At 44.7% G+C, this 16,748-nt stretch overlaps 2 protein-coding genes across 3 annotated transcripts in view; one reads left to right on the top strand and one right to left on the bottom strand.

Annotated features, from left to right (window-relative positions):
• Positions 1 to 16,748, bottom strand: part of PAK5 (p21 (RAC1) activated kinase 5) — a 209,407-nt gene that overhangs the window by 151,448 nt on the left and 41,211 nt on the right. The window lies entirely within an intron of this gene.
• On the top strand, positions 738 to 16,674 carry ANKEF1 (ankyrin repeat and EF-hand domain containing 1). Its single transcript, XM_064709830.1, has 10 exons — positions 738 to 933; positions 5,595 to 5,981; positions 6,417 to 6,616; positions 7,544 to 7,693; positions 8,159 to 8,282; positions 9,108 to 9,903; positions 12,440 to 12,666; positions 13,877 to 14,052; positions 15,238 to 15,375; positions 16,419 to 16,674. The coding sequence occupies exons 2-10, from the start codon at positions 5,636 to 5,638 to the stop codon at positions 16,542 to 16,544; spliced, it is 2,283 nt and encodes a 760-aa protein (XP_064565900.1). The 5' UTR covers positions 738 to 933; positions 5,595 to 5,635; the 3' UTR covers positions 16,545 to 16,674.

Consider the following 16,748-nt stretch of genomic DNA (forward strand, 5'->3'; position numbering starts at 1 on the left):
TCCCCATTCATTGGCATTTTTCTCCTGTTAATACAGGTTTTTCTGTCCAACTGACTGTGAACGATCCCATTTCCATTATCGTGCTACACAGACCCTATGGGAATGGCCGGGCCGTTAGGGGACACGCGCACCTCACCACTCCATTTTCTGGCAACTCCAGAAAAGTCTGGAGGCGGAACAACCGCACAGCGTTGCTTCTTCCCACGGGGGAGGAAAAGGAGGCTTGGCGAGTAAGCCAGCTTCAAGGAGAGAGAGCCCGCAACACCCAAGTCCTTCCCGAGCGCCCGCCTCACCCCCGGCGGGGCGCTGCTCCTCACCGAGCTGAGGGGAGCCGGGGGCCCTGAGGGGATCCGGTGGCACCGAGGGGATCCTGTGGCACCGAGGGCACCGAGAGGACGCGGCGGCACCGCGGGGATCCGGTACCGCCTCACGGCTCTCAACCGCCCGACGCCGTTGCCAAGGAGACGGCCACAACGGCGATGGCGGCCGCTGAAGCGGGCGACGGTCCGGCTGCGGCCGCTGAGGAAGGCGAGGGTCCGGCTGCGGCCGCTGAGAGTCCGGCGGCGGCCGCTGAGGCGGGCGAGGGTCCGGCTGAGGCCACCGAGGGTCCGGCGGCGGCCGCTGAGGAAGGCGAGGGTCCGGCAGCGGCCGCCGAGGGTCCGGCAGCGGCCGCTAAGGCGGGCGAGGGTTCGGATGCTGCCGCTGAGGCGGGCGAGGGTCCGGATGCTGCTGCTGAGGGACCGGCAGCGACCGCCGAGGGTCCGGCTGCAGCCGCTAAGGCGGGCGAGGGTCCGGCTGCTGCCGCTGAGGGACCGGCAGCGGCCGCCGAGGATCCGGCTGCAGCCGCTAAGGCGGGCGAGGGTCCGGATGCTGCCGCTGAGGCGGGCGAGGGTTCGGCGGCGACCCCCGAGCCCTCAGCGCCCTCCCCCTCAGGTGAGTGCCCCGGGCTGCCGAGGGTCGCTGTCGCCGCCGCTGGGCATGGAGGCGAGAGGGCGGCGGGGCCGAGCCGGCGGCTCCCGGCGCTGCGGAGGGCCGGGGCAGAGCGGGCGCGCTGTGAGGGTTGGGCGCAGCCTCGCCGGACACGGGCGCGCTGTGCATCGCCCCCCTCACGGCCTGCACCTCTCGCCGCTGGCATTTACCTCCGTTGGGGTGTCCGCACGGCCAGAGCGGCGCGTCCTTGGCAGGGAACACCGTTTGGGTCATCACCGGCTCTCCAGCATCCTCCCCTTCCAGCAGCTTCCCTGGAGCTGCACTTTAACTCCCCTTAAAGCCAGTCTCCTCTACAGGCCGCCCGCTCCTCTGAGTCGCAGTCCAGGGAAAATAAACCAACCGCTGCTGCTCACCTTGTTCCTGAGCGCAGCAGCACCTCACCCCCGACTCCACAGCCTTCCAGAAGCTTCCCTGGAGCACGGCTGGGCTCCTGGCTGAGGAGCCACTCCCCGGCTCCACAGCCTTCCAGAAGCTTCCCTGGGGGCCAGCGGCACTCCTGGCTGAGGAGCCACCCCCCAGCCCCTGTCCCGCAGGTGTTGCTCGTTAAGCTGATTGCCAGGAGCAGGCAATCAGGGATCCATCCAGGTGCGGGCAGTCAGGGCTCCATTACACCCCAGTTTCAATGGATACTGGGGTGACTGGAAGTTGCAAAGCATGCTGAAGACAAAAGGATGCACACCTTTTGATCCAGCCCAGCCATAACCTGGGAACTGCCTTTACAGCACTCAGGACTGGATCTGGGCTGAGATCTCCACACGACATTGAAACCTGCTCAGTTCAAACCTAAGTGCCCATCACTGTGCTCAGCCATGCCTCAGCCCAAAGCAAGGCACCATTGGAGAATTAACACCGAAAAACCACAGCACTATAGGCTATTCATAAACTGGAATTCGGTTTTGGGAAGATTTTGCTGCATCACTCCTATTAAGCCTTAGTCACAGCTAAAAATCCAGTGCAATTATTCACGTAAAGCTGTAAATATAGCATGGCACTGTTACCATATTGGTTCCTTTTATACTGACATATAGGGCTCGTGCTTATCTCTGTGCCCAGCATGCAAAGGGATTAAATTTAGAAAGCGCTCAGCTATTTTCTCCCACTAAAGATAAAACACATGAAAATTTTGTTTACTGGTTTGTGAATAGAGATAATTAAAGGGATGTTTTCAACTGGAAATGTTGAAACTGACAAAACTTGTGCAAGATTTTAAGGCAGAGTCACAAGTGCTTCCAGCAGCAGTCAGGCAGCAGGCTTTGACTGGGAGACAGGGAATGAGATCAGTGGCCACCAGAAGTTCCCTCTCTATCAATTTACCTCCATCACAGCTTGGAAAGCTTTGTGGGAAAACAGGAATCCAACTAAAATTATTTTCTTAATGCCAGGTGTACTGAGAAAAGGATTAATCTGGATTTGAAATGAGTTCATGCTCTCCATCAGAACAATGACACAAGCTGGCAGAATGAAGGTAGCGAGTCTGTTGATGTTTGTCCGCAGATAAAATTGCTGCTAAGCAAACACTACAGGCTTGGGGTTTGTGGTTACAGCTTCATGAGGGAGGCCAGCTGTCTCAAAGCCACAATAACAATCCCTCATTTTCCATTAAACCACCTATTATAGGTGAAGTGATAAAAAAATATATGAAATACACAGCGTTGGTAGCATTTACTTCTAGTAAATTTATTAGTATTTACCACTAGTCAATTTACTCATTTACAATGAAAATTGAAAAGATGTTGCAGTTTTCATTTTAGAAGCTTTTTTCCCTTGTTTATAACTTTACATGACCCTGGGTAGAATTTCTTATCCCACCTGTGTTTCTTTGATGCTGCTACTTTAGAAGCTTCTAATAAAACTTGATCAAGTCACTTTCAAAAAATGCTGCAAAGAAATATTAACTGTAACAGTTAAAATGTTATGGTTGTTTTCATGTAAATTGTTGGTTCTTAATGCTTTGAAGCAAAGACTTTAAACTGGGTAAGGACTCAGTGGTGGCTGAATTGTGATAACAGGCTTGACTATTGCGATAAAAATAATTTCACTTCTGCTCATGGAAATAATTTTATTGCTGCATGTGAAATATTAAAAGAATACTGTGATAAGCAGCTCAAAAGCACCAGAAAAAATCTGATCTGAACTAAAATGGTACTCAATTGTGCATTCCACTGTGAGCAAAAATGAAAGTGTGCAGTAAGTGTAAGGTGTGCCATCAGTCTCATGTCCAGCATGGGGCAGAGGTTATAGGGAGCAAGTATCTCAAGGAATCTCCAAGATAATCCATGAAATAAATCCAAATCCATACGTATTGAATGTTATACCCATTTGTTCACATTTGTTCATCAAAGATTAGTTACTAACAGGTTTTTACCAAGTGCACTTCTGCTCATGTTCTGTGGCATTACTAACCTATGTCCAAGGAGAATGTCACTTCAGTGTTTGCTGCTTCAGGGGGAGAAAGAAAGGAAGAAAAAGCAAGTTTTCATCCAAAATAAGTTCTGGAAAAAAATCCAGTTGCAAATCATGAATAACAGTGGGAAGAAAGTTTTATGGAAGTAAACCCAAGTTCCTTACTGCTGCAGGATGGTGGGAAGTGGAACAAAAGCATAAAAGAACATTTAAGCTTGTCAGTTCCATCTAAGTATCTTTCTTTTGCTGAATTTCAGTGGTGTAAGTACTGTAAGAGCCTTCCCTGCAGAACATTCCTGCTGCTCCTCCTCACAGCCCCTGCAGAGTTTGCATCACAACTTTTCCCTGTGCTCAGTAGCCAGAAAAAAAACTTCCTGTATTGAGGATTTGCTCAGAAATTTCTTCAGGCTCTAAAAGGCAGGCTCTGTGGGGACTCCAGTGATCACTTCTCGCAGGGCATTACTCTGAAGTACCCTTATTTCTCAGCTCTGAGCTTCAGGACTACAAGGTTGCTATAGGTGTAATTCCCGTCAGCAGGATAAAAATCTCTGCATTTTTTCCCTCTCACTGGACAAAATGTCACAGGAAGAACAACATGGTAGGGATGAGAATGAACAAGCCACAGGTGACAGATTTAAGTTATTGCTACCTGAAGATTTAATTGTTTGATGTAAGGACATACCTGTTTATGATCAGAATGAGGGTTATGTGAGACCTAAACAGAAAAGGATTTAAGTAATTCCATGTTTAAATGGAGAACATCTGAGAGCAGCTGATCTATTCAGAGCAGGTTTCATTGCAGAGAGAAAATCTTTGCATTTTAGTACCCACTTAAACACTTCTGCAAGGGAGCAGCTTCTAATAACAGCACCTTCACCCAGCACAGTGGGGTGCTCAGGGAGGGAGCTGAGGGCCTTGTCTGGCAGGGAAAACAAGAGGCACAGTGCTCAGAAATCTGCCAGCAGTTGACCCAATCTCTGTTCCAAAACCAGGCTGGACACAGAACTTCCAAAGAAATGAGAGGCAATAGCTACAGAAACTACAACTGGCAAGTTGTACCTATGGTACAAAAATTACCTCTCTGACCATTCCCAACATGATTCACCTTCAGTCAACTTTTTCTTTTTTTCCTGCAGTTTTCCCTCAGGCTTCCTCCCCAGAATGGGAGGTCCTGCCTGTTGGAATCGTGCATCTTTCTGCATCTTCTGCAATCTCCCCTTGTCACAGACATCCACAAAGCACCCAGAGTAGCCAGGCAGATGCTGAGTGGTCCCATTTACAGACTACATTGCAATTAGTAAGAAACCCAAACAAACCAAATCCCAAGTATTCCTTCACATTTTTGTGTTGCATGTCCTGTAAGAGTTCTGGAGGACGGGCTGACCAAAGGTTTGCTGAAGCTGCTAGGAAGCCTCCTGTCCACTTAGGAAAGCTTCAGAAATGGTCCCTACAATGTCTGACCCTTCCTGACCCTTCCCTCCAGCCATGAGAGCTGAGACTAGCTAAAAGAGGCTAAAAAACCTAAAAGAAAAAAACTGGAAAACATCCAGAATTGAGGCAAGTGCAAACTCCTGCACTGAATTTTTTTCAAGAAGCTTGTGATGCAGGACATGGAAGAACCTTTTCCCAGACCAGTGCCCTGCAGTCTGTATTTTTTTTCCTCCAAGGGTTTTGCAGCAGAGAAATTTGACTTACTCTTTTATCTGCATAACCTAGCAGGAAGTTCATGCATCAGCTACCAGGAAAAAAACCCACCTCTGGTGAGGTGATGTTAATAAAAATTTTAGTATCAATTTTATGTTTCAGGAAGTGAAGAGGACACAGTGTCTTGTGACTTTTTCCCCCCATTGAAAACAACAGATGAACAGCCTCCCCTTAGGCTTCCAAGTAATTGTAGATTATAACAGTTCCTTGAATGGAGAGCAGTTAGCCTACAGCTTCTTAACTTAATTTTCTCCTTGAATGAGACCTCTTCAGAATAGTTGGATGACTAGAAAGAAAAATTTTGTAAGGTACTACTTGGGTTTATATAGCCTCTCTATGTGCTGCCCACAGTAAAAGATAAATTAGTTAAAACCTAATGTTTTGTCCAGGTAAAGTGGATATTTTCATGCTGTGAACATGGTCTGATTCCTGATTGTACTGGCAGGTCATTATAATGTCCTCTGTGAGATTACATGTTTTCTTTTTTGTCCATGCAGAAAGTATTTCCTTGAAAAAAGAAAATCGTCCCTATCCTGGGATGCTACCAGTAGATAAGAGGCTTCTAAACTTACAGATCTACAAACTTCTACAGTGTGTTCACGAGAAAGACAAGAAGCAAATAGAAAACCTGATCCAGAAGGGGTTCCCAGATCTGATTAATTACACAGAGCCCAAGGAAGGATACAGTGCCTTGCACGTGGCCACCATGAAGAACGACATTGAGATGTGCCGCTTCCTGCTGGAGCACGGAGCGAGCCCCAACGTCCACGACAACATGGGGTGCACGCCAGCCATGAAGGCAGCTGAGCAGGGCTTTGAGGCCATTCTGGAACTACTAGCAACAGCTAAAGCAGACATGACTGCTGGGGATAATGAAGGGAAAGGTGAGTGAGAAGGAGGTACCATAATGCAATCCCTTAACTCTGTGGCACACTTATTACATGTGATGTGTCTGTCTGTGGAGAGGAGCTGTGCTTGAGGGTTATCCTTACAGCCCAACAGAAGCTGTTGGCCATTACAGCTTTGATGAAAATGAAAATAATTCCTCCTGAAGATTCGAGGCCTTTAAATCATGTCTCCCCAGCAGAGAGCTGAGAGGTAACTTATAATTGAGACTCACATTCCTCCCATGGCCTGTGACATACTGAGCTCTGGCTTTCTCCTCAGGTAAAGTCTCTGAAGTAGAAATCTTTTCTTGCATGGCTTCACCCTCAGTGAAGGGGTCTCTGTTGCAGACTGGTCAGCTGTGAAGCTCACAGCCTCACAACCCTTCTGGTAATTTCCTTTTCCACCCTAACCCCCACTGGTTTCCTTTGCAGGTGTTTTGTTTTACTGCCTTGTACCTACAGTTCGCCATACCCACTGCCTGGAGATTGCCTTGGATTATGGTGCAGATGTCAACAGCTGTACCACGACTGGGAGGTCTCTGCTTCTAGAAGCCTGTGAGAATGCTCATGAGGTTAAAGATATGTGCCTCATTTTCTTGGAGAAAGGAGCAGATCCCCATGCAAGAGACCCGGTATGAGCCTTTGTGTAACTAAGAACAGATACAGGAGTATAGAGCAGAGTACATGACCTTAAATCCTCACATTAAAATAATAAAGCAGTGAAAATTGCTTAACTATGTGGCCATACCTCTTCCCCTCTTCTGTACCACCCTTTTTGGAGGAGACGGATTTAAATATTTTTTTTTGATTTTTGTAGGTTTGGAGTGCAAATATTTCCCCAAACTTTCATGTTAACTGGATCAGCTGTTAGGAGCTGCAGTTCACTGTACTTCAGTGGAGCACTGCTGATTTGTATATGCCTTGATGTGTCCTTAGATTTTCAGAGTTGAAATAGTATTCATTAAAAGGTAACTTATTTTAGTGAATATTCGCTAAAAGGTAGGGAAAATCTGATGAGCAATCAAGGCAGGAAAAAGGCATGAGAAACTTTCTTCTCTTTTGTATATCCTAATCATTTATTTGTTTGCTCCCTAATTTAACAAAGACCAGAAAGACTGAAGCTCTGTGCTGTTGATAAATCAAGAAGCTCAGGCTTTCCCTTGGAGTTATCCAAAGCAAACATCCATTATTATCTAGGAAAAGACAATATTAATGTAATCGAGTGAACTTTTCTTCACAGAACCATAGTGAAATTCACTGGTTGATTTGTCTTCCCCAGCCATAGCTCCTCATGCTCCTGCTTTTGTAATCTGAGGTGGTATTTTGAGTTAGAAGTTGTAAATATACATGAGAAGATACCCACAGAATGCAGGATTCCTTAACTAAGCACTTGATTGGGCATTATTGAAGGGACTCAAGCCTTCAATGTACTTGAGTTGCTGGCATCTGCCTGCTCTCTGCTGGCAGCCCTGGTATGAGCAGGCTCTGAAGGCTGCCCTGCAGTCCCTGTGAGGCTGTGTTTTGGGGGCTCCCAGTGCGAGCGCTCTGTGCTGCCGCAGGCCACGGGGCGCACGGCGGTGATGGAGGCGGCTCGCGAGGGCGCGGCAGACGTGGTGCTGGCTCTGCTGCAGCGGGGAGCCAACGTGAACCTCTTCGACTTCGACAGACACAGCGCTGCGCACTTCGCGGCCAAAGGAGGCTTCCTTGAGGTAATCACATTTGTGCTGTGAAAGCACTGCTGCAAAGCCAAACCTGGCTGGGACTTTTGTTGTTACAGGGCTTTGCTTTGGGTTTTTGGAGTGTGCTTTTGTTGGGGTTTGTTTGAGTCCGTTATCTCAGCTGATCAAAGCATAATGATCAGTAATCAAAAGCAGATTCTTTGTAAGCATCAGAGGGATTCCAGCAGTGATAGGCCAGACAGGGGTTCACAGTGAGCTGGCAAGAAGATTGTCCTTGGTGTCTACAATTACACAAGGTTTCTGTTTCATCAGTTAAATAAGCATAATGCTATAGAAAACATTATTGTTATATGTGCATTGACCAGCTGGACATGGGAGAGAACTTCATTATTAGAATGGGAATGTCATATATTGCATTTATTTGTAAATCAATCTTACATTTTCACATGTTAAGAACAGACAAGATTTTTGGTGGGACTCTGTTTGTTTTTCTAGATTCTGGCGATTATTTCAGGTTATGGTGCAGACTTGAAACTGGTTGCTATGAGTGGTAACACACCACTTCATTATGCTGCAGAGGGAGGATTTACAGACTGCTGCAGGTATATAGGACAAAGAGGTACATGAAAACTAAATTACTTCACAACTATTATCTGTATTCTATTTCTATGCTAAAGGACAGATTTCATTTGGGTATCTCTGAAGGATTTGGGTATCCTGTGGCGGAAATCTTATTCAGAAGGGCCTAACAGAGGCTCATACCTCATGTGGATGAGAAAACAGTTCTCAAAGAAAGCAGCAGAAACATCAGGAGGTTGTATAACTTAGTGTTGGACAGAATTAGGTGGTTCTGGGTTTAGTTGGTTTAGATGTATTGTATTGAAAGTTCCAATAGAAAATACATTTTTGATTTGATGATCATTTAAAAAAAAATCTCTGTGCAGTCATGAGGAAAACTTCATACCCATGGGTATCGAAACATGCCTTGAAGCAGCTGTGATCCTTTCCTGACTTGATCAGATGATCATTGCACTTCAAGCTTTGATCCAAGAGCACCATGCAAAATCCCACATCCTGTTCTTGTGATCCATTGCCAAATGGTAATGTTGGGATATAGAAATAAATGACACCTTAATCTTAGTTTGCTTCTTAACCTTGCTCACCACTTCAAGTAAAAATTTAAAGTTTCCACTGAACTTCTCTTTATACATATTCATGGGTGGATAAATAAATACAGGCTGCTCAATGCTTCTCCCTTTGGAAAAAAAAAATGGACATGTGGCTGACCTTCCAGCCTGGGATCAGTGATGTGGTTCCACCTACCACTGCTATTTATATAAAATTGTAGGCCGTCGCCACGACTTGCCTGTGTATTACAAGTTTCTTATATTACAAAAGTAGGAATTCCACTGCATTATTAGCCATACTGTGTCCATATTTCTAGGCTGTGATCCTACATGGACCAACTTGTTAAAGCTGACCGCAAGGGATGTTGCCAAGGGCGGTGGGTTCAAAGCAGCAGTAACAGTGCTGCGCAAAGCTGAAAAAGCCGCAAGGAAGCCAGATAAGACCCTTGACTGGTACCTGAAGGTGTACGACTGGTCCCTGCAGCACGAGGAAGCCATCCGCAAGGAGTTTGAGATTGATGAGGAAGACGAGGGGATAGTATCCAAAAGGGATTTCATGGCAGTCATTCGGAAGCACTGGGGCACCGTGGATCAGGAACAAATAGAAATTCTTGCTAGAAAGCATGAAGTATCTTCTGACAAGATCAGCCTGGATGATTTTTTTAAAGGCTCAAGATACTTGCAGAAAAATTTTCTGCTCTCATCCTTTGGGCCCAAACCAAAGAAGAAGAAGAAGCCACCGAGAAGGAGAGGCAAGAAAGGCCTCCCTGTGCCAGTGTGCGTGGTGCCCCAGAGTGAACGCCCCCTCAGGGAAGATGGCCTCCCTACCTGCATGGTGGAGGCTGTCCCCACCATCCCCGAGGAGCAGCGATTGAAACGCGCCCTCCACGCCGCCCACCCCGTGTTCGATGACCGTGCCTGGTACATGGAGGAGCCCAGTAAAACCCTCATGGATATCAACTACCTGGTCAGAGAAGGAGACTTTGTGTCTCTGCAGAGAGCCTTCGACCAGGGCGTGCCAGTAGACATGAAAGATATATATTACAAAACACCTTTGATGGTTGCATGTGCAAGTGGCAACATAGTTCTTGTGGAGTTTCTTCTGGAAAAGGGGTAAGATAATTTCAATTTAATTGCTATTTTGGGAAGGCTTTCAAAAGCATAAATGTCCACTGAATATTTGGATGCAAAAGGCTACGGTTTGTTTTTTGCTTACATAACATTTAAGTTACTTCCCTAAGATCTCAAGTCACAGGGGTAAGTTTATTATTTTTCATATTTTAGTAGCATGGAAATGAAAACAACCAAGAGCCAAGTTTGTCCCCAGGACTGCAATTTTTGGTGTCTGGGCTGTTGATATTTGGTCAGCAGCAGGGGTTCATACCCAAGTAGTAGTGCATCGAGTAGTACATCCTCACAAGCAAACTCTCAAAACTGGGAAATGATTTTGGGGAAATCTGACTTGAAGGACTTGACTGAAATCATTGAGGTAATCCTGGACTTTCCTGTTCCATATGCTTGGTTTAAATCTCCACTTTCCTCTGCAGCTGAGGCAGGCTGAAGCAGCAGGATTTACATCAGAAGCCCCTGCTACTAATTAGCCTGCTCCTCATTTTAGAAGTGCTTCAGCAATTCTGTAGCCTGCAGACACACTTGTGAAAAATCTCAATGACACCTTAAAAATGAAAGCAATTTCAAAAAGATTCAGTCATACTTGTGTAATAGCATAATCTCTTATTGTCACACTGCTGTGGTCCTACAGTCCTTCACATAATTGCTTAAATGAACATTCTCCAAAGATATTTACGTTAACTCTGTTCTCTCTCTACTATGCATAGATAGAATTCATGTTAATATTAATATATCAGGGAAAGGGGCTGTAGTCATTGCTCTGGTTCCTGCAAAGACTAACAGCAAATGGATCTTTCCACACGCTGGTAATTACACTGACATTCCTAGAGCATATGGAAAATTGAGTAATGTGTATATTCAGGTTTTCTGAAGATAAAGGTGTAGGAGCTACCAAATTAATCCACCAGATTAATCTCTACTCCTTTTCCCAAGCCTCAGCAGACACCACTGGAGTCACATCCTATTTAACAATAAGACCTAGAAACACAGTAACTTAGCTTGAATAAATAGTACCAGTTTTGAGATTTTTTTCAATAGACAGAAATGAAAATGGAAAGTTATCAGTAGCATTTAGGTTTGCATCTCTCAGCAGCATGGGCTTGCAGTTTAGCACAGGCATTCAAATACCTTTTATAATATAACCTTTTCAGTACAGAACCACAAATCCATATTGAATACAAAACAAAACATTTATCCAGCTAAATGGTTAACATTTATTATGTTTAAAATTAAATTGGTGGTATCTACTTTCTATCTTCCTTCAGAAAGAATTAGAAATAAATGAAATTTGGTCTGATGGGAAATTCTGTGCTTGATGGGCAGAAAATGCCAAGGAATTTTTAAATCAGTGCTGCATTGTCCCTGTTCCCACTGACTGGTTTCTTTTTGATAGGATGAAGTTAGGAAAAAGGGTTCAGGGGCAGACAGAGTCTGAGTGCAGGCAAAGAGGTTGCGTTGAGAGAGAAAGTGAAATAACCGAAGTTCATTTTAATGAGAATTTAAACAAATGGAAACTGCCTACAAATAAACCATAACACTTAGTGACTGAAAGATAAGAGAGATAATAGTGGTAGGTCAGGGAATTTACTGTGCTAAGATCTCATCAAAGATAGAATTCTGAAAAAGATTAAAAATTTAAACAAGGGAAGAAGAACAGATGAATCTGTGCTTTTATTTAGACAATCATCTGACCTGAAGAGCAAACAGCTATCCCTGGAAGCAGCTTCCTTCACAATTTTTCTTCTTTCTTCCTTCCTCCTTCTTTTTTTGGGAAGACAGCAGCTTTTTGTCCACCAAGTAAGTGGGGCAGTGTCCCTAACTCCCTTCAGGACCTCTAGGGCTGGTAATGCTTTTCCTCCCAGTTTCATCCAGGGACCTCCCGTGAACTAGCCCTTGATTTCTGCAGAGCATCCCAGGTTTCATTTGGGAGCAGAAGCAGGTCCTAGCCCAGCAGCACAGTAGCTGAATGGCTTTTCAGTGCTCAGACTCCCAAGGCAGACCTTGTGTAACTCGTTTGTCAAAGGGAGGAGCCAGTGCAGAGGAATGGAGCAGGCAGAGGGCAGCAACACCAAAAGGACAGGTGAACATTTCCCTCTCGTGCAGGCAAGCTCTGCAGTGTTGCCACATGTCCTGTAGCACTTGTTCTTGGCCCAGAAGGGAACTTTTTGAGTTCCTGAATCTGCTTTCTGCCATTCTCGGTAAAGCTGGAGCACAAGCAGCCTTTTACAGGACTAAGGTGTTTGAATGCCTGTGCTTTTTGCTGTACCCATGAAAAGCTCCATGTGAAGGACACTGATGGCTTAGGGGGAGACATGAGCAGCACCCAGGCACACTTACAATTACTATTCCATGCCAAGTTCAGGGACTGAAACAGGTTCAGAATAGCCACATGAAAATAGCTCTTTACACTGAATATGCCACTGCAGCGGGCAGTTCCAGCTGATTGCCCGGGGAGCTGGGGCTGTTCCTGCAGGCACCCAACAGCTCCAGCTGCCACAGCCACTCCTACCCTGTGCAGGGCTGATGTGAATGCAACAGACAACTTCCGGTGGACCCCTCTGCACCATGCCTGCTACAACGGACACCTGGACATCGTGGAGCTGCTGGTGAAGGCTGGAGCAGCCGTCAATGCCCCGTCCATAGGCGAGGCCACCCCGCTGATGAGAGCCGTTGAGGCCTGCAGGCTGGACATGGTCTATTTCTTAATCACTGCAGGTGCTGACGTCGAGGCTTTAAACAGCAATGGTAAATAGCAATGTCTCCAAAACAGGCGGATTCTCTATTTAAAACACCTGGAACACTGGGAGAACTGTTCTGTGTTTAGGGTTGCTGTCAGGATTAGGATGAAGGAATAGGTTCAGTTAGTTTTCTCCAGTCTGGAATAATTATTGAAAAAAGGCTTTCTTGGGCTTTGCATATCTAGAAAATGAAATAACATGAATAATTACTCAATTCAGGAGACTGTTACTCCTCACAAGATACATACAGAGTTATAAGTGGCTTTAATGAAAACATTCTATCTAGTTATTATTATTTGAGGGAAAATTGGATTTCAGCTGTGGCTCAGAGCATAGTCTGCCACTCATTTAAGTGATTTATTTTGAGGCACAGGCAGCGCTGGTTAAAAGACTTCCTTGCTGCTCTACATGCAGATATAACTCCTGAGAAAAAAAATATTTAACAGAAAACCAAATCTGAGCTGATACTGAAGAGTTACCTCCTCACAGCAGATCCCTCCTTCAGAGTTATTTCCTCTGTCTCCAGAGTAATTGAAAAGTTCACATGCATCATCTTTCAAGCTCTTGCTCTAACATAGGAAGCAGCATTGCTACACAATGAGACTTTCTTTGCCAAAATGCCTAGTGGTGAAACCCTGCTTGTAGAAGGGATGTGTATTCCTATTCCTTATATCATGTGGAGTTGTGATTCACACAGCAGTTCAGTCTCACAGATACTTTACAGCCAGAGTCTCATAAGAACCAGGACAGATTTTTTCCTTCATTAAGCACTGAAGCTGTTCATTTCCATCAGGGGGCTTTCCCTTGCCAGCCACAGAGCAAGCAGAGGGAGAAGGAGATTGCCAGCACAGCACAAGGTCAGGAATGCAGACCATCTCCTAGTGCTAAATGCTCTCAGCTCTCAGAGATCAAAATGACAACCTGTGGACCAGTGTATTAAGCTGCAAATGGCAGAACATTAAGAGCAAAGCAAGCAAGATAAGAATTCCTGCAATATTCCTGTAAAATGAGTTTTAGGGCTGGTGTCTGCCAGGTCTTATTTCTGCAAGCAGTGCTGATGACCACTGGTCCTCACACCAATGTCAGGCACGCTGCTGGCATATGGGATGGGTAATAAAATACTGGCCATATTAAATTCAGTTGATTGTCCAGCTGCAAAAAACCAGTGCCAAAGTTAATTTTCATGGTTTACACAGATTTTTTTTTTTTAAATACAGGAAGGAGTGCTCTTGATCTTGCTGAAATATTTGAAGATGCTGCAATAATTGAACTGCTTGAAAATCAACTGAAATTTTTGGCAGAAGAACGAGAAAAAGAAGAAGCAAAGCAAGCAAAGCAAAGCAAAGGTGGGAAGCCAAAACCACCAGAGCCACCGAAATCTGTGAAAACAGAGGTATGAGAGATGGTAACAAAGGATTGATTTGCTAATAGTTAGCAGGGAGTTGCTTTCATTCATTCTTTGCTACCCATTCCTCTCTAACACTGTAACTTGGACAGCTTTGTTAAAGTGAGGATTTTCAGATGCTCATACTGTTCTTATGAGCATTAGAACTTGTTCATTGGTTGAAATGCGTCTTGCTAATTAGACAAATTTCATGTCTTCCACAGACACATCAGAATGATGTCCTGTATCACTAACGGACATAGACAAAAATTTCCTTTTCTTTTTCCCTCCTCCTGAAGGATGTGCTCATCCAGCTCTGTTGTGGTAAACACTGAACAACTGGTAACCATAATTTCTTAAAGGGAGAACCTCTTTTTTCACAAGATAAGGGCAATACCCTTCAAACTGGTTAAAAGGTTTTTTATTCTCCTAGTTGAACTCGCTGAGACAATACCAGGCTTGCTAACTTCCTATTTTCCATTTTATGCCATATCTTTCCTCTTCCACTATTTACCTAAGTCTTGTTTCTCAAATCCCACACTGATGTTTGCCTCTTTTATTTCTTCATGCTTTTCCTGCACCCTCTGGGAGTCTTGAGCAGCTCAGCATTGCCCTATTCCCAAGCTGACACCAGCCTCCGTGCCCGCATCTGGATTCTCCTCCTGTGGATGAGACCTTCCTGATTCACCAGTGGCACTTTTAGTCACATCCAGCTTGCTATTTAGGGAGAAGCTGAAATTGTATCTGTGTGGCTGGAGGTGTCCTTCAGCTGCCCTGGACAGTGCAGTAAATGTGTCTCAGTAGCTAAATGCTGGCATCCCCTTCCACAAAGGTTTTGAATGTCAGGGACAGCACAGGACTTTCAGAGGCAGGAGGAAGGCAACCTTAGGTGCCTGTTCATTCCTCACTTGGAAAAGGATGGGATCACCTGTGGTACAAGGTGACTGTCTTGGGAGTCACAAAGAGCAGTTAATGTTTTAGTGCCCAAGGAAGAGAGGTGCCTTTTACCTTTCGAAAGGGTGGCCCTTGCAATTTTTGATTTTAAAAAATCAGCTTTGACAGAAACAGGTTCTTAAGAGATTTAGGAAAATACCCTCCCAGTAAGCATTGTAGCAGAGCATCAGAAGATGCAGGATGCATGCCTTGCTTGTGAACATGATGTATTGGTAAAATTGGTACCTTCTTCCCCTTCAGTCTCCAGATGGATCTCCGCCACCTGAGGAAGAAGCTGTTCCTGAAAAGCCAAAGAGTTCCCGTAAGGACAGTTCTGCTTATTGGCAATCCTTGGCACCGAGAGAAGACAAAAATGACATCTCCTTCAGACCCAGGAAAGTACGTACAGCAGCAAAACAGGGGTGCAGTTCCATGGTGACTTTAGATCTCATGCTGAGATCAAAGCCCAGAACAATCCAAGCATTCATCTAGCTTAGAGATGATGTGACACAACGTAGAGAGGTTGCCACCAAGCAAGAGTAAATTAATGAGTTTGTGGATGTATAATTTATAATGACACAAATATATATATATATATGACATATATTTGTGGAAATCAAATATTTGTTTTATATATCAAAATCTCTTATCGGATTTTTAAATTGGATTAAAGTGAACCACACTTTAAAATAAAAATGAAACTACATTTATGACACGTATTTTTATACTCTTGCTTTTAAAAGATAGGAGTCTATTTGCATAGCATGGGCGCCAACTTCTAACTTGCCCTGTTGATTAGTTATCACATGATGACTTTTGGCAGTGACAGTTACTTAACTAGATGGATCACAGCACACTAAATATTTGCTGCCTAGAGTTGGAATAGTGGAAATACAACTTTTCTGTCCAGGTCTTGTCATACACGCTTAGAAATAACTGAGAAACAGAACAACATAATCACAGTGAGGTAATTTTTGTATTTTTTTTCCCTCCTTGAAAAGGAAAAGAACGTCACTGCTGGCTGAGCAATTGTGTTTGGAGTTTGTTTATCATTTCCCTAACCCTGATTTATCCTAGTTTCTACAATGCTCTCAAAGGACTGAGGCTACATAGCTGATGACTCTACAACTAATTACTATTTTCCACTCTGAGGATCATGAGCCCGAGTCAGTAATTTTAAATAATTACCTTAAGATCTTCTTTCCCACATTATCTGTAATCGGAGTCCATGGCATGATACAGATTGGAAGTGACAACAAGAGAATGCTCTGTTTGTACACACACGCGTTGTTGACCTCTCTTCTGCTGGCTGGCCACACTGCTTCTTTTCTATGTCTCACAGTGGAAAGGAGTGCTAGAACATGCCTCTCTTTCAGTATCTGCTTAGTGCCTCTGTTGCAAAAGGCCCATCCACATTAACTACACAAACCTTTATTTTGTAGATATGGAGCCCTGATGCCACAGCAATGCAGCTTGCAGAACAGCGAGTATTGCTCAGTGAACGCGCTGCTCTTTGTGGTCACATGGCAGATTTTACAACCCTCTTCAATAGAAAATTTGAGAAATAAGCACAGCATCTGGAAAAAGCTGCTTCAGCACGTGTTTTGAGGAGACAAAGATGTAAAAGGCTACTCCTGTGCAAGGAAGGAATCGTGCAGTGCTCAGTAAATAAATCTCAGCTACCATAAAAGAAAATCATATCAAGTTTTTCTTCCATAGATTATGTTGCTAACACACAATCTTTTGTTGAGGGCTTAGTCTGGAAAAAGATT

The sequence above is a fragment of the Zonotrichia leucophrys genome, chromosome 3, assembly GCF_028769735.1.
Source record: "Zonotrichia leucophrys gambelii isolate GWCS_2022_RI chromosome 3, RI_Zleu_2.0, whole genome shotgun sequence".
In the NCBI taxonomy this organism is placed as follows: domain Eukaryota; kingdom Metazoa; phylum Chordata; class Aves; order Passeriformes; family Passerellidae; genus Zonotrichia; species Zonotrichia leucophrys.